The sequence below is a fragment of the Pseudocercospora fijiensis genome (assembly GCF_000340215.1).
Source record: "Pseudocercospora fijiensis CIRAD86 unplaced genomic scaffold MYCFIscaffold_1, whole genome shotgun sequence".
Classification (NCBI taxonomy): Eukaryota; Fungi; Ascomycota; class Dothideomycetes; order Mycosphaerellales; family Mycosphaerellaceae; genus Pseudocercospora; species Pseudocercospora fijiensis.
The window spans coordinates 1,912,612-1,933,170 of NW_006921532.1; the positions used below are offsets into that span (position 1 = coordinate 1,912,612).

General features: G+C 48.8%; 6 protein-coding genes across 6 annotated transcripts; 2 read left to right on the forward strand and 4 right to left on the reverse strand.

Moving 5' to 3' along the window:
- Positions 1–698: 698 nt before the first annotated feature.
- On the reverse strand, positions 699–4,803 carry MYCFIDRAFT_85709 (uncharacterized protein; the record flags this gene model as incomplete). Its single annotated transcript, XM_007922422.1, has 2 exons — positions 699–961; positions 1,030–4,803. The coding sequence occupies 2 exons, from the start codon at positions 4,801–4,803 to the stop codon at positions 938–940; spliced, it is 3,798 nt and encodes a 1,265-aa protein (XP_007920613.1). The 3' UTR covers positions 699–937.
- A 1,002-nt stretch (positions 4,804–5,805) lies between these two features.
- On the forward strand, positions 5,806–7,192 carry MYCFIDRAFT_109102 (uncharacterized protein; the record flags this gene model as incomplete). Its single annotated transcript, XM_007922731.1, has 3 exons — positions 5,806–6,263; positions 6,315–6,542; positions 6,643–7,192. Coding segments are annotated over 3 exons (1,236 nt in total), but the record flags the coding sequence as incomplete, so codon positions are not given.
- A 642-nt stretch (positions 7,193–7,834) lies between these two features.
- On the reverse strand, positions 7,835–9,331 carry MYCFIDRAFT_75362 (uncharacterized protein; the record flags this gene model as incomplete). Its single annotated transcript, XM_007922171.1, has 3 exons — positions 7,835–7,866; positions 7,989–9,048; positions 9,293–9,331. The coding sequence occupies 3 exons, from the start codon at positions 9,329–9,331 to the stop codon at positions 7,835–7,837; spliced, it is 1,131 nt and encodes a 376-aa protein (XP_007920362.1).
- A 188-nt stretch (positions 9,332–9,519) lies between these two features.
- On the forward strand, positions 9,520–10,176 carry MYCFIDRAFT_128903 (uncharacterized protein; the record flags this gene model as incomplete). The annotated part of the gene is made up of 1 exon (XM_007922732.1): positions 9,520–10,176. The coding sequence occupies one exon, from the start codon at positions 9,520–9,522 to the stop codon at positions 10,174–10,176; it is 657 nt and encodes a 218-aa protein (XP_007920923.1).
- A 172-nt stretch (positions 10,177–10,348) lies between these two features.
- MYCFIDRAFT_54703 (uncharacterized protein) lies at positions 10,349–12,737 on the reverse strand. Its single transcript, XM_007921905.1, has 2 exons — positions 12,503–12,737; positions 10,349–12,366 (listed from the first exon to the last, which is right to left on the reverse strand). The coding sequence occupies exons 1-2, from the start codon at positions 12,503–12,505 to the stop codon at positions 10,666–10,668; spliced, it is 1,704 nt and encodes a 567-aa protein (XP_007920096.1). The 5' UTR covers positions 12,506–12,737; the 3' UTR covers positions 10,349–10,665.
- Positions 12,738–18,932: 6,195 nt separating this feature from the next.
- Positions 18,933–19,643, reverse strand: MYCFIDRAFT_26550 (uncharacterized protein; the record flags this gene model as incomplete). The annotated part of the gene is made up of 3 exons (XM_007921571.1): positions 18,933–19,080; positions 19,136–19,406; positions 19,475–19,643. The coding sequence occupies 3 exons, from the start codon at positions 19,641–19,643 to the stop codon at positions 18,933–18,935; spliced, it is 588 nt and encodes a 195-aa protein (XP_007919762.1).
- Between the last annotated feature and the right edge of the window lie 916 nt (positions 19,644–20,559).

Consider the following 20,559-nt stretch of genomic DNA (forward strand, 5'->3'; position numbering starts at 1 on the left):
AAGCCGTGAAAGCCTGAGCTTTTTGTACCACGCTGAACGTTGTTTCCGAGACTGTAATTACGCAATGCTGGCGCTCCGGACTTGGATACGAAACGTGGCATGCCCAGGACCCGAACGACGAGATGAACACATCACGCATCTTGTACTCTACATAATAATATACCGACGGGAAACACACTTTGCGCAATGGCGAACGCCTTCGGCTTCGAATCGACATCGTGACATACGTTCGGACACGTCTTCGTATATCGGGCTTGGTCGGCGTGGCACACGCTCGCTTCGGAAGATTTCTGGCTGGCTGGATGACGACCAAAAATGAACCTGAGGCTGTCACGGGAAGTGAGCACCCGCTTCATATCTTGCTCCCAGTGCAGTCCAATTTGTCAAGCTTCGCACTCCTCTCAAGCAAAGCTTCATTGAACAAGATTTTCCACACGATCTGATTGATATATGGCAGAGGCAATTAGCCGATTCAAGTTTGAGCAGCGCCTACCAAGCTGGCAGGCAATGTGAAAACCTGCGACTGTATGCTCGGCAGCAATTGCTTCCCCAGTACGGCGACTCAGGATTTGTCGTCAAAGTCATAATGCGCAAGTCATTTCTTATTCTCCGAATCGTCGATCACATCCATCGATATAGCCTGTCACGCGTGCGAGCTTGACTCGTCTGGAGGAAAAGAACAAGAACAGTAAAAGGCTCGGCAGAGCTAACAGTTGACCTTGGAACCGTTGACATTTGAAGCTACTAGCTATGCTTCTTCGCCTTTTCACAAACCATATGGACTTCAACGGACTTTCTTGTGATCCGTGATAGATCCTCTTCATCGGCTCCAGTAATAGATCCATCGACTCGAAGAAAAGAATACTTCCATCATTACCCAGTAACGCCTTCGCTGTTCTTCGAATATAGAAGGAAGCTTTTCAAGAACCTCGATCTACTAGGCGTGCTGGTACTTGCGTAACTAAGAATCAAAAGAAAGTCAGCGATACGTCCACGCGGTAGCCAGAAACAAGGGGAAAAAACACTTACATCAAGCGTCAAAGGTCTCGAGCTATTCACAGCCTGATCCCTCATAATCCCCACCAAAGTCTCACTATTCTCGAAAAGTCCCGGTTTGAGCGAAATCACCACAAACTGCATACCCGGTCCAGCATGTTCTCGCACATACTGCGCCAACTGTGTCGTATTCGCATGGTCCAGCGCAGCATCAACTTCATCCAACACAAAGAATGGAGAAGGCGCAAACGTATGTACGGCGAAGAGCAGAGCCAATGCGGCCATCGTCTTCTCTCCTCCTGATAAGTGTTCCATGTCTCTGAACCGCTTGAGAGGTGGCATGGCGTGGTACTTGACCCCGGAAAGATATGGTTCTTCTTCATCTTCGACATCGAGCGAAGCGGAGCCTCCGAGAGGGAAAGATTGGGTTTTGGTGAGTTCGCGGTAGACAGGTCCGATTTGTTCGGAGATGTGGCGATATGCTGCTTTGAAGAGCGAAGAGCGCTGTTCCTTGACATTCGCGAAAGCTTTCTCGGCTTTTGTTCGAAGATCTTTTGCGTCTTTGAATTCCTTGTCGGTAGCGGCCATGCGAGCTTCCGTCGCTTCCAGACGTTCTGCTGAGCGCATGTTGGGTGCCATTTTGTCGAGTTGCGATTGTAGCTCGTTGATCTTCTCGCACAGTCCGGCTTCGCATTCTTCGCTGGGGTCCTCCTTAAGGTCCTCGTCGAGCTTTTCGAAGCTGACGTGGATGCCGTAGTCATTGACTTTGACAGGAGCAGCACTGTCTTCGTCAATGTCCATGGCATCTTCCTCCTCTTGCAAGATCTCATCCTCTTGCGGGAGAGATTCAAGTTTGCGACTGCCCTGTTCTAGAGGTAGTGAAAGGTTTTCCACTTTGCACTTCCTCAGCACACCGTAACGCTCGGCGGAAGCTTTTTGAATCTCGACTTGCAAGTTTGAAATCTCCTTCTCGGTCGCCTCAAGGCCTTTGCTTCGCTTTTGCAATTCTCGACGAGCCTCCTGCACCTTTTCTGCGCGCTCATCATTCTCTTTCTGGTAATCGGCCAATAATGTCTGCAAAGCCTCCAGTTCCTCATTGAGCGACTCAAGCTCGCCAGCAATGGCGTTCTTCTGTGCTTGTAGTGTCTTGATGGCGTCTTCGTCCCGCTTGCTCTTCGATTCTGTGTCCCGCAGTCGGGTTTCTACGCTCTGCAATCGCTGCCGGTCAAAGGCAAGCTGGTTCTCAAGTCGCGAGAGTTGCTTCTTGAACTCTGACTGTTTCAGCAGCGCTTCGTCTTGAAGGGCGCCTTGCTGCTTCTCGTACTCGCGAATGTTCGCATAGCCCAGCCGCTGGCAGAAGGCACCAAATACCTCGTCTTCGGCCTCTGCCACTTCAGCGCTGCTTTCTTCTAGAGTCTCACGCAGAGTCTCCACGCCACGCGCCTGCTCTTCATACTGAGGCTTGATTTGCGCCAGCTGCGACCTGTGATACTTCAGCTCCTTGTTCTTGCTCGCCAGGTTGCGCTCGATGGTCTGCAGCTCATCCCGGTCATATTTTAGCTTGGCTTCCAGGCCATCGATTTCAGATCGAAGCTGCTCTTCATCTGCCTGTCGTTTGTGTCCTTTCGGCAGCGCTTCAATGTCGCCTCTGAATTTCTCCACGAGCTGTTTGAGGTTGTCCACTTCAGCATCGTCAAATTTCCGCTTCTTGTCACCGGGACCATCACCACCTGTAATGTTACCACCCTTGTGAATGACTGTGCCGTCCAGAGCGACAGCTTTGGCATCGACGCCACGTTGGTATACCAAGGTCTTTGCGATCCCGATGTTGTCACACACGATAGCATTACCACAAGCGAAGCTCATGGCTCGCTCCAAGTTGGTATCGTAGTCGATTGTGTCAATGGCCAGACGCATGCCTGGATGCATCCCACGCAGATTGGCGTTAGCTTGCTTGTGAATGATCGTGTCCAGCGGAATGAATGTGATCAGTCCAAGCTTTGCGTCCTTGAGATATTTGATACACTCTCTTGCAGTCTTCTCCGAATCGACAATGACGGAATCGTAATGGCGACCGAGCACGGTCGACACAGCAGTCTCGTACTTTTTCTGCTTTGGTCGGCATTGTCTGCCTAGTTGACCCTTGACACCAGGATAAATTTGTCGCAGTTGTCGAATCATCTCTGACTGAGCAGCTTCCTTCTGTGTCTCTCGCTGGTATCCTTGAGCGTCGCCCAGTTTCGTAAGGGCTTGAAAGAGCTTCTCTTCCAATTCGCGGCGCTTCTGGTCGGTACGATCTCGATCACTGATGATGGCATTGATTGCGACCTTCTTGGAATCGATCTCTTTGCCAGTCGACTTGATGGCCTTTTGCAGGTCGCCACGTCGATGTTCCAAACCGCCAATCTCGTCTTGCAGACTGTTCACTGTCGCTTCGGTGCTGTCCACCTTAGATTTCAGTGAGGCAACCGTCTCTTCATCGGTTTTCAGCTGGCGCGTAATGTTGTCCACTTTGTTCTGGTCGCCAGCAGTGCGCTTGTAGACTTCTCTACGCAGACGATCATACTCTGACAGGTCTTGTGCTGTCAACTCTCGACCGGCATTCTGCTGCTCGGCGTGCCACTTCTCCTCCCACCGCTTCTGTGCTTTCTGAACAGTCTGAAGCTCTTTCTCCCTCTTTTCGAGCTCTTGCCTCATGCCGTCACGCTCTTCGGTGATGGAGGCAAGCTTGGTCTTGTATGCCTTCATATTGTTCGCATGGATCGACAGCTTCTCGTCAATGGGAATGAGTTGATTCTCCTTCTCTTCCACCTCTTTCTCCTTGCGCTTGATCTCACGCTCGCACTTGCTGACCTCGCGACCCGCTTTAGCTTGCTCGGTCTTGACAGCGTCCAGCCTATCTTGATACTTTTGCACGCTGCGCCGATACTCCTTCAACTCTGCCTGATGCTTTGCGATTTCGGCAGTACTCTCGTCAATTGTGCGCTGGAAGTGGAAGAGCTTCCACAGAATGTGCGTGATGACAGCCTCATCTTTCTCGTCTCGAGTTTGCTCATACTTGTCTAGCTCCTCTTTCTGCTTTTGATATTCTCTGATCTCGTGATTGATACCCTGGCGATTCTTCATTTTGTAACGCATGTCCTCGTCCGCTCGCTCGGCCTCTGCTTTCAACCGCTCATAGTCGGCCTTGTGCTCGAGTGAGCCACTGATCTGCTCAATGAGACGTGTGAGATCCTTCGGTGACTGTGCAGCAATGGCTTCAACGTCACCTTGGAAGACGAGAAAGTTGCGTGCCTTGATGAGGATGTTCTCCGCTTCCAGCGACTCGTTGTATGCTTTCGCAGTGACTGGCTTGTTGTTGATGCGATATTCGGACTGACCCGCTGCGTTGATGCTTCGCTTCCATCGCTGCTCCTCGCCGGCATCATCTTCATATACAGCCATAACCCATGCGGTCTGGGGGTCATTGCGCTGACTTTGAGGCATATCGATCTCCTCTTCGTCAGACGCGCCGCCATCCGCATCATCATTGGCATGTCCATTTGGAATCTCTTCTGCGACTGTGCCATCTGCGTTGATCTTGGCGCTTTTCATAACACGGCCGCGGTAGACTAGGTCCTTGAGGTGGGTGGAGCGGAGATGCGATGACTTGATTCCCAGCACGAAAGAAATCGCGTCCATGGAGTTGGACTTGCCGGATCCATTGGGACCAATGATGGAGGTGAAGTAGCTGTCGCCGAATTGGAGGACATGGTGGCCGCGGTACGACTTGAAATTGTACAGCTCGAGCGCGAGGAGCTTGCCCATCGTGGCGGCTGAGACGGTGTGTTGGAGTATATGCGCAAAGAGAACGGCGTAGTCTGGAAAATGACTATCGCTTGGAGCGCATCGTCGCGCCGGAGTGCTGTGTTGTGCTGTGTTGTGCTGTGCTGTGCGAATGCGTGAGGGCGAGTTCGTTTATGCTCGGCGACGCGACGCGCTTGTCCTGAGTGTCCCGCGCAGCCCAGCACAGACCCCTGCCTACCGATGCCGTTTCTGCGGATGCTTACTCATCTCTTGCCCTGCCTGGTTGCCTGGGTCGAATGAGGTCACAGGCCAAAGGTAAGGCAGAATCTGGGGCAAGGGCAAGGGCAAGGGCAAGGGCAAGGGCAAGGGCCAAGACAGGACGAGCTGCACAACGTGGTGTTGCTGATAGGTAGAGATAAATCGCAGCGTAAAGGCAGCACAGCTCACTGATCACCACTAGCCATACCGCTGGACACCTGCCTCGCCCGTAGGACCGCAAGTGCAATCCGTGCCTGCTGTCGAAGCTGTGGCAGATCGACGCTGAGGCCTGGATACGCGTAGGCAGTGTGTGTATGCGATCAATGCTCCCAAGCCACTTCTCTGCTCAGGTCAGCAGTTCAACGGTGACGGCACTGCAAGCACACACTGCATTCCAACGCGCATCCCATGCCCGTCACGTACACTTCCGACCTCAAAAGACCATACTACGCCGGCCACAAGAGCAGCTATCTTGAGCTGATTCCTGAAGACGAGCTCGAAGCCTACGCGAGATTGGAGGATATCGACGGGCCATCTACGCGCGCAGTGTCCGAAGAAGAGAAGAAGGCAGGCATGACGCAGGAGTTGGACCAGATGGCAGCTGCCAAAGAGGAGGATCTCAAGCCGCCAGCGGCACCGCGAAGTGAACATGGCCGCAGTGGCAGTGGTAGTGGCAGTGGCAGCGATACTCTCAAAGTCGACGACTACCTGTCCGCTGGGGGTTCCGTTAGTGGCGCGAGCACTCCATGCACTCCAGGTCTGTCTCTGTCGCGCACAAACAGTTCAGACGGCGTATACGGCAACTTCGACCAGTCCTTCGACCAGGAATTCCCCGTTGTCGACCGTCTGACCATGTTCGATATCTTGGAGAATTTGGCCCTGCCCCAGCGTCTGGAGCGCATGCAAGATGCAGTTCACAACCAGGCTGAGAAGCTGCGTAGTCAGCGTCGAAAGCTGCAGCAGCGTGCCGTGTCGAGCAAGAAAATCGTGGTTGAACAGTGGCGGAAAACGGTGCCTATTGCACCAGATGAGCAGCTGGCTAAGTACCGGCGGCGAATGAGGCTGTCCATTGATCGTCTGAATAAGCGGTGGCACGATGCGAAGACCGTCACTCTCATGGAAAAGATATCCTTCGTGACCGCGTGCTTGAACATCCTCATATCTGGATATCTGATAGGCGCATTTCCCCAGTACTTTCACTATTGGTATACAGCACAGCTTGTGTAAGTGGAGCGTCCCAAATGACCGATTGGTATTAAACTGACCATTCGTAGCTACTTCATGCCTATAAGATGGTACAAGTATCACAAGATCGGCTTCCACTACTTCCTCGCAGATCTGTGCTACTTCGTCAACATGCTTCTCATCCTGGCCATCTGGTTCTTCCCGCAATCGAAGCGACTTCTCATAAGCACATACTGTCTGGCGTTTGGCAACAATGCAGTCGCAATTGTCATGTGGCGAAATAGTCTGGTCTTTCACAGCCTGGATAAGGTGACTTCGTAAGTGTTCCCAAGCCATTGGCACATGCTGACAGGCGGTTTTAGACGACGACGTACGTCCCTAATTTTAAGCACGCTGTTTCAACTAACGGGTTTTCAGGCTATTCATCCATATTATGCCATGCGCGACGCTTCATGTACTCGTCCATCTCATCCCGGAGCAGATGCAGCTTGAGAAGTTTCCGGCCATTCATACGATCAAATATTCCGCTCCCGATGCGCCTGAGCATTACACTCTCAAGGACATGGTCATCTGGGCAACACTTCCATATGCCATTTGGCAGATTTCATACCACTTCATGATCACTGTTCGTAAGCGAGCCAAGATTGCTGCTGGTCGGCCGACATCCTTCACCTGGCTCAGAAAGAGCTACGCGGGCAATTTTCTCGGCAAATTCGTATTGTCATTTCCTGAAGCCTACCAAGAAACAGTCTTCATGTTTATCCAGTACTTCTATGCACTTCTCACAATGCTGCCATGTCCTCTCTGGTTCTGGTATCGATGGGCATCGGCTGCTTTCATGATGGTCGTATTTACCTGGTCGAGCTGGAATGGTGCTACATATTACATTGATGTGTTCGGCAAACGAATGGAGAAGGAGCTGGAGCAACTACGGAAAGAGGTGGCAAGAATGGCGAAGAGCCCAGAGATCCCAGGTCAGGAACTTGTCAGTCCCATGGCGAGCCCAACAGGTCCAACAGGCGACGCGGGCGCAGCTGGGCTGTCAAGTGCACTGGATTTGGGACCACCCGCTGATGCTTCCACTTCCACGTCGGAAGCAGTAGATGGCGGCATGCACAATCGCAACAAGTCGATGGATGGGGCAACGCAAGGAACAATATTATTATCTGAAGGAGCTCAGAATGGCGAAGCAATGACGGCAACTGCTACTCCTGGTTCAGAGCTGAGGCGAACAATGGACGGCGGGATGGCTCTAAGTGATGACGTTCAAAGTTCCATGACCACCGATCACAAGAAGAATGCATGATGACGGTGAACTGTATCGAGTAGGACTTTTTGGCCTTCGCTGTTTCAGGCTGCGAGGAGAGGCGTTCAAATGTTGGAGTATGCTTGAATCCATTCGGCGCCATGATCACTCGCGATATACCCTGTTCGGTCGCTCTGGGAAGTTGATTCCAAATCGGTAGACTGCACACACTTGTTTTGCCAATTGCGTAATAGAATAGGCGGTCTGTGAGATAATTTGCACGATGCACGAATTGAAGCATTTCAAACATGCGTACACTCAAAACTGTATCTCTTTTCTGGATTTGATTAAAGCTATCTATTATCAACAACTTGACCCACGAATCTTCTTACGGACTATACCTTCAGGCAGCATCTGCAAGAATAACCTCCGCAGCCTTCTCCGAGACCATGTATATCGGCGCGGCAATAAAGTAACCTGGAATGTGAGGAAACACAGGCATCCACAACCCTCAGACCTTGTGTACCTCTCACCTTAAAACCCCCATCAAGCACAGCATCCTCATCCCCCTCCGCCCCAATTTTCGCCGTACAACAAGCATGATGTCCCCAAGCCTCGTTTTGAATATACTGTTTCCATTCCTCGTCATTCCGAACATTACGAGTTCCCGGATAATCCTCGGTAAACTTGCCATTCAGAGGGATAAGATCTTGGAAGATTTTGCGAGAGTACTTGGTTCCTTCGACGAGAGCTGTCAAATCGTCCGCCGCGCCCGAGGTGGAGAAGTATCGGAAATTTATCTCTGGCATGTCTTGGGGATTTGCCGAACGGAGGGTTACAGTTCCGACTTCATTGTTACGTGTGTGGGCAGCCAAAGTCACCCAAGTCCAAGCATTTTTGCCTGTGATGGCTTTTTCGAAGTAATTCGGTTCGTAGCCTATGAAGTGCGCTGGCCAGCCTGCGACGAAAAGTTCTGTGGTGTCGTTCGCTGCTACGGAGGATTTCTTAAGGATGGCGAGGGCTACGCCGTTAGTGCCGTAGGTGCCTTTTTCGATTGGGTATTTTTGCCAACGGGTGAGGCAGGGATCTGAATCTCCTTTGAGGAATGTGCAGTCTTTTACTAGATTGATTTCTGTGGGTGCGCGACCTGCTACGGCGACTTCGTAGCGGTCTTGCAGGTTTTTGCCTACGCTGGGGAGGTTCAGTCTTGTTGCGATGCCGTGTTGGGAGAGTTCAGATTCTGGTCCGATTCCAGAGAGTTTGAGGAGCTGGGGGGCGTTGAAGGCTCCGGCTGCGATGATTACTTCACGGGTAGCGGAGACGTAGCCTGCGATGCCGGTGGAGGTGACACTGCCGTCTTGTCGGCGTGGGTCGGCACCGTAGAGCGAGCGTCCGGTGAGGAAGTTTATGCCGGTTGCTTTGAGGCCGGAAGTCTCGTCAAAGCGGATGCTGGTGGCGAGAGTGTCGAGAGCGATGTCGAGCTTGTACTTTCGGCTTCCATCAGACTTGTATTGTCGTTGCAGGCTTGTCTTCACGCTCGTGCAGATCAAGACGTATAATGATGATCTTTGCAGGGTCTATCAAGAAGAGCCAGGATGTGGTGGATTGGATCAACAAGGAGGTGCGAGTAGCACCAAAGTCTGTGAGCGAAGTGTTTCGTCTCGTCACACTGCGAATCCATGGTTGTGACGGGTGGTGAAATGTATGTAACGGAAGCTCAAATGCTGCGCTCGAGGAAAGCCCAGCAGGATGAAGCACTGGCGGAGAAGCTAGAATAGCAGAAGCGAACAGCGTAGAATAGCAATTTCGGCAATAGCTCACTATGGTCAGCACTACCGCCGGCGTGCAGCGTGCAGACATGGTGGAAGCAGGATCCATTGACTATCCGCGAGCTGATCAGGCTTGACTGCACTGTCCGGTGTGGTGCTTGATCTCTCAGAACCCTTGAGCTTCTTATCGATAAGCACCAGGCAAAACACGTCCACCAACGCGTCTCCGTCCGCCACCTTCATCGCCGACAACTGTACAACAACAGCATGGCCACCGAAATGGAGCTCGATCACACATCGCCGACCTCGCGCTCACCATCCCCAATCCAACCACCGCCAACACCCTCCGCGCCAGGCCCCCGTGCAACAGCCCTCCAAAAGCTCTACCACGACGCAATAGCCCACGTCCTAAAAACCTGCAACTACACAAACTTCTCCTCATGTTTCCCAACACCATCTCGACAAGTCCCCGGTTCCGTGAAACTCCTCCACGAACAATTCACCGAGAAACTCGGAGAATCCATGCGCAAAGAATTCGATTCCATCCTCAGCGAGCGCAATGTAATTTCCAGTCTCAACGAACTCGACCGCTTGATCGAAGATGCGAAACGACGCAAGTCTTCAACAACAACGACTGAGAAAGGGGATCCCGTCCCTGCACATACCTTGCCTGCACGACAATTGTACATTTCGCATTTGGCTCCGACTTTGGGAAAGCTTTCCGCGAATGTGGCTGAGAGGCAGGAAGTACTAAATCAAGAGAATGAGGAGACGATGGAGAGGATACAGCAGCAGAGGAACGATATCAAGAGGTTGTTGGATGGGCTGGAGAATGTGGTGAAGGATTTGAATGGAAGTGTGGATGCTCTTAAGCCCGAGGAAATGGAGAAATTGAGGGAGGAGGCGAGGGATGCGGATGAGGTTATGAGGGAATAGGTCAATGGCTAGGTCAAGATATGGAGCATGAAAGATGCGAAGATTTGGTTGAGGTAATGGCGTATGAGGGATGGTTGTGACATTGCTTTCTGAAAGATACCCCCAATTTTGGATCGGGCGACGAATTTGCCGTGTTTAGGGAAAAGTGCAAAGTCTTTGATCAATCGAAATCAAGTGAGAAACTGTCTCGTTTGGCAGCGAAGTCTGTCTGTTTCCAATTCCTGCATCACTCGCATATCTACGGGTCGAATGCAGTGCCAATGCAATAATGCGCTTCTTGTTCGCCAGAACCGCATGCAACGCTGAATAAGTTAAAGCCCTCGGCAAGCAGTGCTGCCTCTTTCGCGGCGCGCCTTACTGGACTCTGTGAGGCTCTCGCATGCTCTCGGACTGCTGCTGACTTACGGCTTGCTAGTGGAGCAGATGTTTGATGACCAACTCGAATCAAGACTTCGCCTTTTCTGACATCGCTGACCCTTCTGGGAATTTTTACTTGGCTGTCTTCGTCTTCTTCTTCGGTCTCTCTACCTTCGCAGCCGTATCGCTTTCGCTTGCATTGCCATCTGCGTCTCCGTCTGCATCCCCCATCTCCTCGTCACTGCCAGCTCCTGAGCTCTTGGCGTCGCTGTCGTATTCTTCAGCAACGTCTGATTCTGAATCGGCCTGGAAGTCCTCGTCGACACTTTCATCGTCCTCATCTGCGGAGCCGCGAGCTTGCACGACATCCTCATCATCACTGCTAACGAGATCGGGGTCGTTGGCAAGGGCTGCTGCGAGCATACCGCTGTCGCCGTCCATCTCGTTCTTGGTCTTGATATTCTTGATCTTAAGGAAGGTTTCCAATGGCTGTTGCTCTTCCCGATTGATGTTGGAGAATTGGTGGTCACCTCCCTGCTTCAATGAAACTGTGATGTCGAATGTGCGGCTGGCACTAACAGCTCCGCCCACGCGACTCATCGTCACGGAAGAGATGTGATCGAACGAGATGTAGGTCGCTGGCTTCGGCACGAACAGGAAAGCCCTGTCGAGGCAGAAGAGGTGGCCTTCGTTGGCTTTGATGGAACACTTGACGCCACTCATCTGGTGATGGCTGGTGAAATCTGCCGAAGGCTGAATCAAGCGTTTGCCAGTAAGACCGTGGAAGATCTTGGAGATGACATTTCCGATAGGAGCCTCGTACTTAGCCTGGAGCTTGCCAGAGTACTTCTCCAACTGCTCGTCGGTCATGTTGAGCTCGATCTGAACTTCCTCATCCTTCTTGAATTGCATGACCAGAAATGGGTATCGGGTCTGACCTTGACGAAGGGGTGGATCGAGACCAACACAGAGTAGCTGATGCATATCGTCCGGCTTAGGCAGAAGAAAGAATCGCTTCGCGCTTTCGTATGAGATCTTGTAGTCGTATGTCTTACCGCGTAATCGGAAGGAGGATTCGTAAAGGTCGATGTCGAAACGTCCACGAGGGGTAAGGTGCAGGATGTCCTGGAAGGTTGCGAATGTGTCGCCAGCCACCTCGCCAATCTCGGCCTTGTTCATGAGTTGCTCGTAGAAGTAATTGGCCGCATTCTGTTCCTCATCTTCGCCTTCTTCTGCATCCTCTCCATCCTCATCGCCCTTCGCTCGCTTTTCTGTACCAGGAATGTAGAATCGGACCTCAGTCAGCTGGTCCACTGCGCCTCCCATCTTCTTGCCCTTTCCTCGTGCGCCTCCTAGTGCGCCGTTTGTGCCTGTGTCCTCGCTGTCGGCTGGCACAGAAAACTCGACTGCGACCTCGTTCTTTCCGGCCAAGTTGGTGTTCGAGATCTCGGTGTATGGAATCTCAAAGGCGGGCTGGTTGCGCACGTTGAAAATCAGCTCGTGCCTGCTCAGCTCGTTCTTGCCCCAATTCCAGCCTCGAAGAGCATGCTCCTTGTGCTCGAACGGCACGCCATACCAGACCTTGAAGCACTTCTGGATTGTGTCGAAATCATCCTCTTTGAAGCCATCCAGCTGCACGACGCCCGCATTGCGTGCGTAGATCTTCATCTCATAGCCTCGTGCTGCTCTGCTCCATTGCGCGCTCATGTATTCGCCTTTGTCGAGGGTGAAGGTGTTGCCTCCGCCGAGTGGCTTCCATCCCAGGCCGGACTCAGCAAGTCTGCACTTGCCAGGCTGCTTAGAAAGGTCGAGATAGATGTTGTCAAAGGACTCCTGTGCTTGCGCGTCAGTCGGTCTTTTCTTCTGCTTCGACATGGTGGGCGAAGGGTTGCGTGGCCTGCGAATGGTTCGGTTTCGGTGCGCAGCAGAACAAGTCGCGAAGCTGCAGTGATAGCTCAAACGGACTTACCATCTTTGCACTTGCCTTCCCTGCTGCAGCGTTTGTCGTCTAGGCCGCAGCCCGCTGCCGCTCTCACGGACTCACAGCTTACCTGCAGGCGAGTGAAGCGCAAACGCAGGCTCGGCTCGCGGATCGCAAAGACGGTCCAGGTGGAGTCCAAAGATCAATGCGCGCGGAATCTCAGTGTGAGCCTCAGTTTGGTGTAGATGGCCGTAGTGGAAAGGCGCAAAAGTTGGTGGTCGATATCCTACGCTCACTGTGCGAAATGCAAGTCGCGACTTCACGCGCTTACCTTACTGAGGGTTGGCTTTTACCTGTCACTCGGCCGCGGGGAAGCCTGCGAGTGCTAAGCAGCTTACCGCTACCAATTTTGTTAGGTACTTTGCTCGTAGAATAGTATATCTTCCTCCCTTCTACGTACCTACGTATATAGTGCATTTTGAAGCTAAAGTTGTCGCTATAAAGTAGTAGTATAGCCGTTTCCGAGGTATTGCGAGGTAAAGAATACGACTAGGTAAAGAGCTTAGCGTAGAACACTAAGAGTTGCTAAAGGACTACTTTACGTAAGGTAAAGATGTCTATTAAACTATAGAGACAAGTCGACTGCCTATCTATAGGCGTACGGTATATAGAGCCCTTAATAACTAGCGGTTATTTAGCGAGATCTACCCTCCTCGTATTATAAAGCGAGGCCGCAAGACTATTCTTAATAATAAGTAAGAGATATTTATTAAGGCGTTATTATCTAACCGACCGGACTCGTACTTCGTAGAGGTAATATAGGCGCTTATCGACGAGTAGCCGGAGCTTTAAGAGGTATTAAAATATACGCATTTATCGAGTGTCTTAAAGCGGCGTAGTTAGAGGCGTAAATCGGTATAAAGGAAGGCAAAGGAGCGCAACCTATTACTAAGGGCTCTATAGATATTCAGGTACGCTAAATGGCCGGTAGATAGGCTAATATTTATCGACGAGACTGCCTATAATTAGAAGACTAGTTAGCGGAAGTATAGATAGTCTCCGAAGGGTATTAATTATAGAGACTTCCGGTACGCGCAGCGAGAAGTAAGGTAGTCTATACTACCCGCTTTTACTATTAATAGCTATCTACCTTATACGATTAGTCGATAAGGCTCGATAACTCGAGAGATCTTCGTCGCTTAGTTAACTAAATAGGTAATGCCTTGCCTCGAAGGCTATCCGCCGATAATCTTTATAATAGATAATACTAGCATCTACTATAGCTCGGAGGTAAGAGAGGCGATATTGTTAGCTAGTTACTAACTCGAATACCTGCCTCCGTACTTACCGGATTTGAATCCTATCGAATAGACCTTTAACTGCTTAAAGTGCTATATTAAGAGGCATATTCGAGACGTAGAATGCTTCTTAAACTTCGGCGACTTCTTATATTATTGCCTATAGCGATATTAAGGGCCGAGGGCGTAGAAACTCTTCGAACATGCCGGATACAACGTCTACTACCTAGATTTCGCGTTTTCTAAAGAGGGCTTCGTTAGTGCCGCCGGCTATATACAAGATCTAATAGGTCTCGATCCGGAAGAGTCTACCTAGTATAACTAGTGTCTTTATACGCCGCCGGCGTCGATTAGTAAGTAGATTAAGGATATAGATAGCGACGAAGAATCTAAAGAAGAATAGGAGTAATAACGTAACGTAGCGGTAGAATACGCTAGTACGACTAGCGCGCTCGAGCCCGAGAAGTGTTGTAAATGTTCGAATTCTAGGCTTTTATATAAAAATGAAATCTCAATATATAACGCAATACAATACTAGATATTTAATATATAGAATGTGTTTAGTCTAATTAGTCCGCGCCTACAATAATTACAAAAAATAATAGTATAAACGTTATATAGCACTGCGAGAAGTAGAGCCTAAATTCGTACTTTATATAGCATCCTTAGCTCCGGCTAGCTCCGCCGCTATAATCTTATCGGCTTTTAGTATTAGGAACTTCTCGATTGCTTCCTTTATTCTATACCGTATACTCGCCTTTGTTTTAAACTCTTCCTGCTATTGTTTCTTGCTTATATTAGCGATAGTAACTAGGTCGAAGTCCTCGTCGATATAGGTCTTCTATATAGCTCGCATTTCCGCCGAGTCGTAAAATAGCGGTGTCTCGAGTGCCTACTAGAAGAATCCGACCCTTAGCTCCTTACCCTTCTTTAAACCCTCCGGTAGCACTATCGGCAACGATATATCCTTTATAAGACCTAGTTTTAGCAGGGCACGAGCTAGTGTCTTCGAAGGAGTCGTAGGAGTGAATCTAGGTCCTATAGCTGCTTAGAAACTAGCCGCTACTTTGTCTCCGAAGATAATATTAATAGGAGCCTAGACCTTCGGGCGGGCTTCTAAAGCCTCGCTATAACCGCTAGCAACGCCCTTCTTCTTTAACTAATTAGCGACCTTCTTAGCTATATCTCTCTCGAAGTGCAGCTTAATTATTATAATAAGGACCTCTATATATATCGGATCGCTAAATTTCTACTAGCCTTAAGCGATCAATCTTGCTAGTAATTTAATCACTTCGGAGGTTATAAGCTAGTACTTATTAGGCACGTCTTACTTGTCCGGATTGCGCTAGTAGCAGGTCTTAGGTCCTTTAATCTTAACGTTGCGACAAGTGCTAAGATTATACGTAAAGTAAGCTCGAATATTAACCTCGAAGTTACCCTTCTCGTTTAGTTCTATTACTTAAACGTTAGCGAGAGCGGCTTGCTACTAACCTAGCGTCTTACTAAGAGGTCTCTTGCTAGCAGCCGTACCTTGCCTCTACGCTAAGCTAACTAGACCTACGCTAACAGGCCTTGGTTTAGTATAGAAGAATATATTAAGTTAAGGGTTAGTTAGCAACTCCTCGTCGATCTAGTAACCGAGACGGTTAAGGGCACGGCTATAAGCCTTGTCTTCTTCCGTAGCCTTATTATTATTATTATTAAATAGTTGCAGCTAGGTCTCTTAATGATAATCCTTCTCTTTAACCCCTTTATAATAAGCCGACAAAGTTACCTTTAAATAGCGCTCTAAGCTATACTTCTCGGTCACTTTGCCTGCCTATTTGTATCTATTCTAACCCTCGGCTAGATCCGCAACGTCGAAGACATTACGCTTTAAGGCAACCTACCTATCTTCTTTAGTCTTCTTCGTAGTGTTTATAAGGTACTAGCAACCTCTATAGTCTATTAAAACGAGGCCCTTCTTATTAGTAAGCCGCTCTCGAATATAGCTCTCGGGCGTAAGAGCTATATTGCTACGACCGAGAGCCTTTAATCTTCTAGTCGCAGAAGAAGACTAAGACTCGAAGGACGTCGTTATAGAGCCGCCTATCTTACTACCTGTCTTACCGCTAACGTTACTAGCTACCTCTTTAAGCGAGTTAAGCACTGCTTATTCCTTAGTACCGGAAGCCGTAGTGCCCGTAGTAGAGCTATTATTCACTCTATCGATTAGCGGTACGGATTTAGCCGTAGGCTTCTTCCTAGCCGGATTAGCTATCGGCGGCGGCGTAATTAGCTTCTCGAGCGTCTTTAAAATAGGCTTCTTCTTAACCGTAGCGGTTACCTTAGTTAGACTCGTATCTAGTCGCTTAGGAGCCTTGCCGGCAGTTAAGCGAGTCGTACGACCTTCTATTAATACTTAGCGGCTTGCGGAATACTCTCGTTCTTAACCCTAATCGACACCTCGGCGTAGGTTTAAATAAATTGGAACTATTAGCGCTATTCTATATAGTCTTAAGAGCATCTATATACTAAGTTTGCTAAGAGAGCTGCTCTTAGCACCCCTAAAGCGTATTCTCGAAGATCGCGGCTCTACGGACCGAGAGTAATAGGTAAAAGCTAACCCTTAGTAGCCTCGATACCGAATCGGCACTAGCACGTATACGCAAAGTAGGTTAACGCTTCTATATGCTACCTCCCATTCAGGCGCTTCGTTAAATACTCGTATATTATATAAGAGGAAGCACGTAGAGGACTATAACTAATTAGGTTTAGCGTTGTTTCTCCTATTCTAGCGAAGTGCCTAACGGTAAACCGCTAGGAGCGGGTAGTGCTATAGAGGTTATAAGAGGCTTTATAGGTCGTAATCTATAGTACTTTTATATAGAATATATATCGTACGAGACCTAGATAAATAGCTAAACTTATATATCGCGTAATTATAATATAGAAATACGAAAATTAAGAGTATTATAGTTAGTATAAGTAAGGTATATATATAGGCTAGCTATAGAGCCTATCCCTATATATAGGGTAGCGTCGCGAGATTTAACGCCGTATATCGTATATCTGTCGTACTAACGTAATTTTCGGATCGCTATATTCGTAATTAGTAGCGCTATAACCTCCTAGTATTATATTATCGTAAAAGTAATATCGCGTTACAATTGCTATACTAGCCTCTATAACTATACTAAATCTAAGCGGTTATCCCGGGCCTATAGACCTCTAGCGAGAAGAATTAGGGGTACGGTATTTAGTTAGTTATTCGGATAGTCGGTACTTTAAACCCTAATTCGTACTGTTTTTTAAAGTAGCTACGTCCGTATACCGTCCGTATACCGGAATATACCGTAGGGGATTAACTAACGTAATAGATAGAATATACTAGAAACGGCTCTATAGGCATAAAACGCGGGTGCCTAAACCGTTTAAAAACCTTACTTTAAACCTTACTAGTCTCTTTAAGCGAGCTTACTGTATCGTAAGAATCTACTACTATATTATCGATACCTAAATACCTGCCTTATAAGCACTAGTAGGAGGCCTAGCGTAGGTATATATATAGCCTTAGCGACCTCGGCTAGACTAAAAAGGCAATCGTAGCCTTAACCCCTATTCTATATATAACCGTTAGGCGCATTTTGAAAGGTAGGGTTAAACCGCTAAGGAAGGATTAGCTACTTAGAATACTAGACCCTATAGATACGGAGAGATTAGCCGAGGCCTATTTAGACAATCTAACTAATCGAGATAAGCCGTTTATTTAGGTTATAGCTAAACTTAGTATCTACGTACTAAAAGCTGTTATTAACCGCTCGCTTAGGGTATAGGGTCTTAGCCGCTATTAGCGGATAAGAAAGCCTAAAACTTTACCCTATATTCGAGCTAACCGGATTTAATAGGTAACTAATTTCCTATAGTAGAGTAACGTTAGGATACGTTATATCTTAGTACTAGACTAAGTTGCCTTTAGAATTAGTATAGGAGTAGTTAGGCTACGCGACGTTACGCGACTACGGGGTAATCGCGGGGACCCCGCAACCCTAGTTATAGACGAATATAGTAGTAGCTATAAGACCTCTTATTAGGTAGGTATAGCAACCTCGGCAAAGAAAGGACTATTTTAGAAGTAGGAGATTGCCGAATTTAGCAATTACGATTAGGTAGCCTTTATTTCTTAGATCGTTTCGAAAATAGCGCGTTTTAAAATAGAGCTAGAGATATAGGGTATCTACCCTATACTACTTCTCGATAACGCTCCTATATACCGCGTACGCGCTAGTCGGTAGGCGTTAGAACGGGCCGGTATTAGGTTCTTAGCGCTGCCTTCTAATTCGCCGGATTTAAACCCGATCGAGTATATTTAGGCCTAGATTAAAAATAAGCTTCGGCGTATATATTAGATAGAAACGGTCGCGTAGCTAGATCGGGAGATAGAGCGGTTATAGTAAGAGCTACCGGATTACGTACTTAAAAACATAATAGATTCTATACGTAAGCGCTATAAAGCCGTTATTCAAAATAAGGGGTACCTAACTAAATATTAGCAAGAATTGGTTTAGCAATTAACGGGCCGTTAGCGGCCCGCGTTAGCGTCCCGCACGGACGTAGCCACTTCAAAAAACAGCACTGTACAATCTGAGTGTAATTCTTCATCTAGAGGTCTGCCGTGGAGATAGTCTGCATGTGCTTCGGCTTGGAAAAGTGTTCTGGGGACAACGGCTTGCGCATTTCGAGATTGTCCAACGCTTGGACAGGCTGGGCAGAGCTCTTACTCTACGAATGTTCGCACTGGCCAGGACTGCATAAGTATACACGTGATGCAATTCAACGATGCATCGAGCCGACACTTTTTTTTCAAATTATCGATGGCCGCGGCATTGCAAACACGACTTTGCTCAGAAATTGTGCGCTTGAACCGCTCACCACTTCACTTCGTCGTCAACTTTCATGGTCAAGAAGTGCGCTTAGCTGCACCGACTTTCGCGTTGCAACTGTGCTGGACAGTAGTCCCCAGAGCATTTGTCAGGTCCTGTTGTGCCTTGTCCCAATCGTGATGGTCTGGCCTTGGCTGTAGTCCTGATCACTTTACTGTCAGACCAGGATCGCTTACACTGATCTATATTGATCAGAATCCTCTGTGGTGTCACTACGGCAAAGTTGGCTTCCATGTCTCCAATCTCAAAAAGATATCTTCACCAGACTTCGGATGGATCCACCTTGATGTTCTCACCATTCGATCTGACGGTCTTCCGAGCCTTGTCTCTCTTCAAGGGCTTGCGCATGTCGTAAGCATCGCTCCCATCGTTGTAGTAGTCAGTGATGCGGCGATAGACAGAATAGCTAGAGCGAAAGTTAGCAGTCTGGAATTGGCAGCTTGCAAATCACCACCCTTTACCCCATTTTCTTGTAGAGCTTGATGGCTGCCTCATTCTCAACCCTGACGAAAAGGTCCACAAACCAAGCATTCTCTTGGTCGCCGACGCGCTCAACCGCCTCTGAGAGCTTCGTTGCATAGCCTAGTCTCCGTGCTGAAGGCGCCACTGTCAAGCATGTGATATGCGCATGCCATGGTAGATAGTTTGGAAATTTCTTTTGGTATATCTTCATGCCTGGGTCATATGGTTCTACCGGCGCTGGATAAGGCGAAGACTCAACCTTGCCAAGGACTATTTGCTGCAGTCAGCATTGTCTCTCCGTGAGTTCCGCCATCTTTTCTGCCTGGCTGAAGACGTACTGTACGCTTCGATCTGTCCATTCGAGCCTTCGATGACTTTGCACAGATGTGGCCATTTCGTGAAATATTCGAGGTAGAATCCAATGTTGTAAGTCTCGGTCAGATGATCCAGATTGCAGGGATTGAACTTCAGCAAATCCATCGGAGTCATGGGGCGTATGGCCGCCATTTTTGGCACTGACTAATATTGCGAAGTTGACGTTGGTGATGAGGGTTTCGAGCCTTGAATTGATCAGAAGGCAGGGTTGACCACTTCAAATACCGGAAGGGGATTGTGCATATATTTCTGACGACCGTGGCGTGCACAGGTGACAGGTCGAAACTGTCTTCTTGCTTGTGTTCGGATGTAGAGGATGTACAGTACGATTAAGCGAGATGGCGGACGGCGGTGATCCCTGAAAACGGGATCTAACTGGTTAAAGCTAGCGTACTGCCTAAAGCAATTATCCGTACCTTTAAAAAGCTCACGTCTAACGCTTTCAAGCTAGCTGCCGTTTACGGGGATTACCCCCGTCCGCCATCTCGCTTAATCGGGGTGTATATTGTCCAGGTTGTGCAGTTGATTGTAGGCACTAGGCAGGCAAAATGCTGTCAGGAGCAAAGTTGACGCGCCAATCGGCGGCGAACCGACGGCCCTGGTTCATCACCATGGCGCCTACCTTGTCCCCGTTCCTGCTTGGAGATCCAACATGACCCACTTCACGCTCTGCCCTGCCCTACGACCCTGGAGATCCGTTGAAACTGCTTTTGAGCATGAACTCGGACAAATTGGACAACATATCTAATGCTGAATAGGACGCTAGTTACCATTGTTAGTATGTCCTGCACATTCGCCATATCTTTTACGTTATAGAAGGTATAAGAAAAGTCTGAGACGATTGGCAAGATCCTACATCCTACTACCAATACAAAAAGATAGTCAGCTCTGCGTGCAGCGTGTCTTATGCATACATGGAGCCGCTCAGTAGTGCTTCCTTCCCGCCTACTCGTTGAAGGCAGATCTGCTGTGATCTTCGCAGAAGTCCGTCTACAACACACTGGAAAAAAAAATTAGGAGGCATTGGCACGGTCCTCATCCTAGCCTC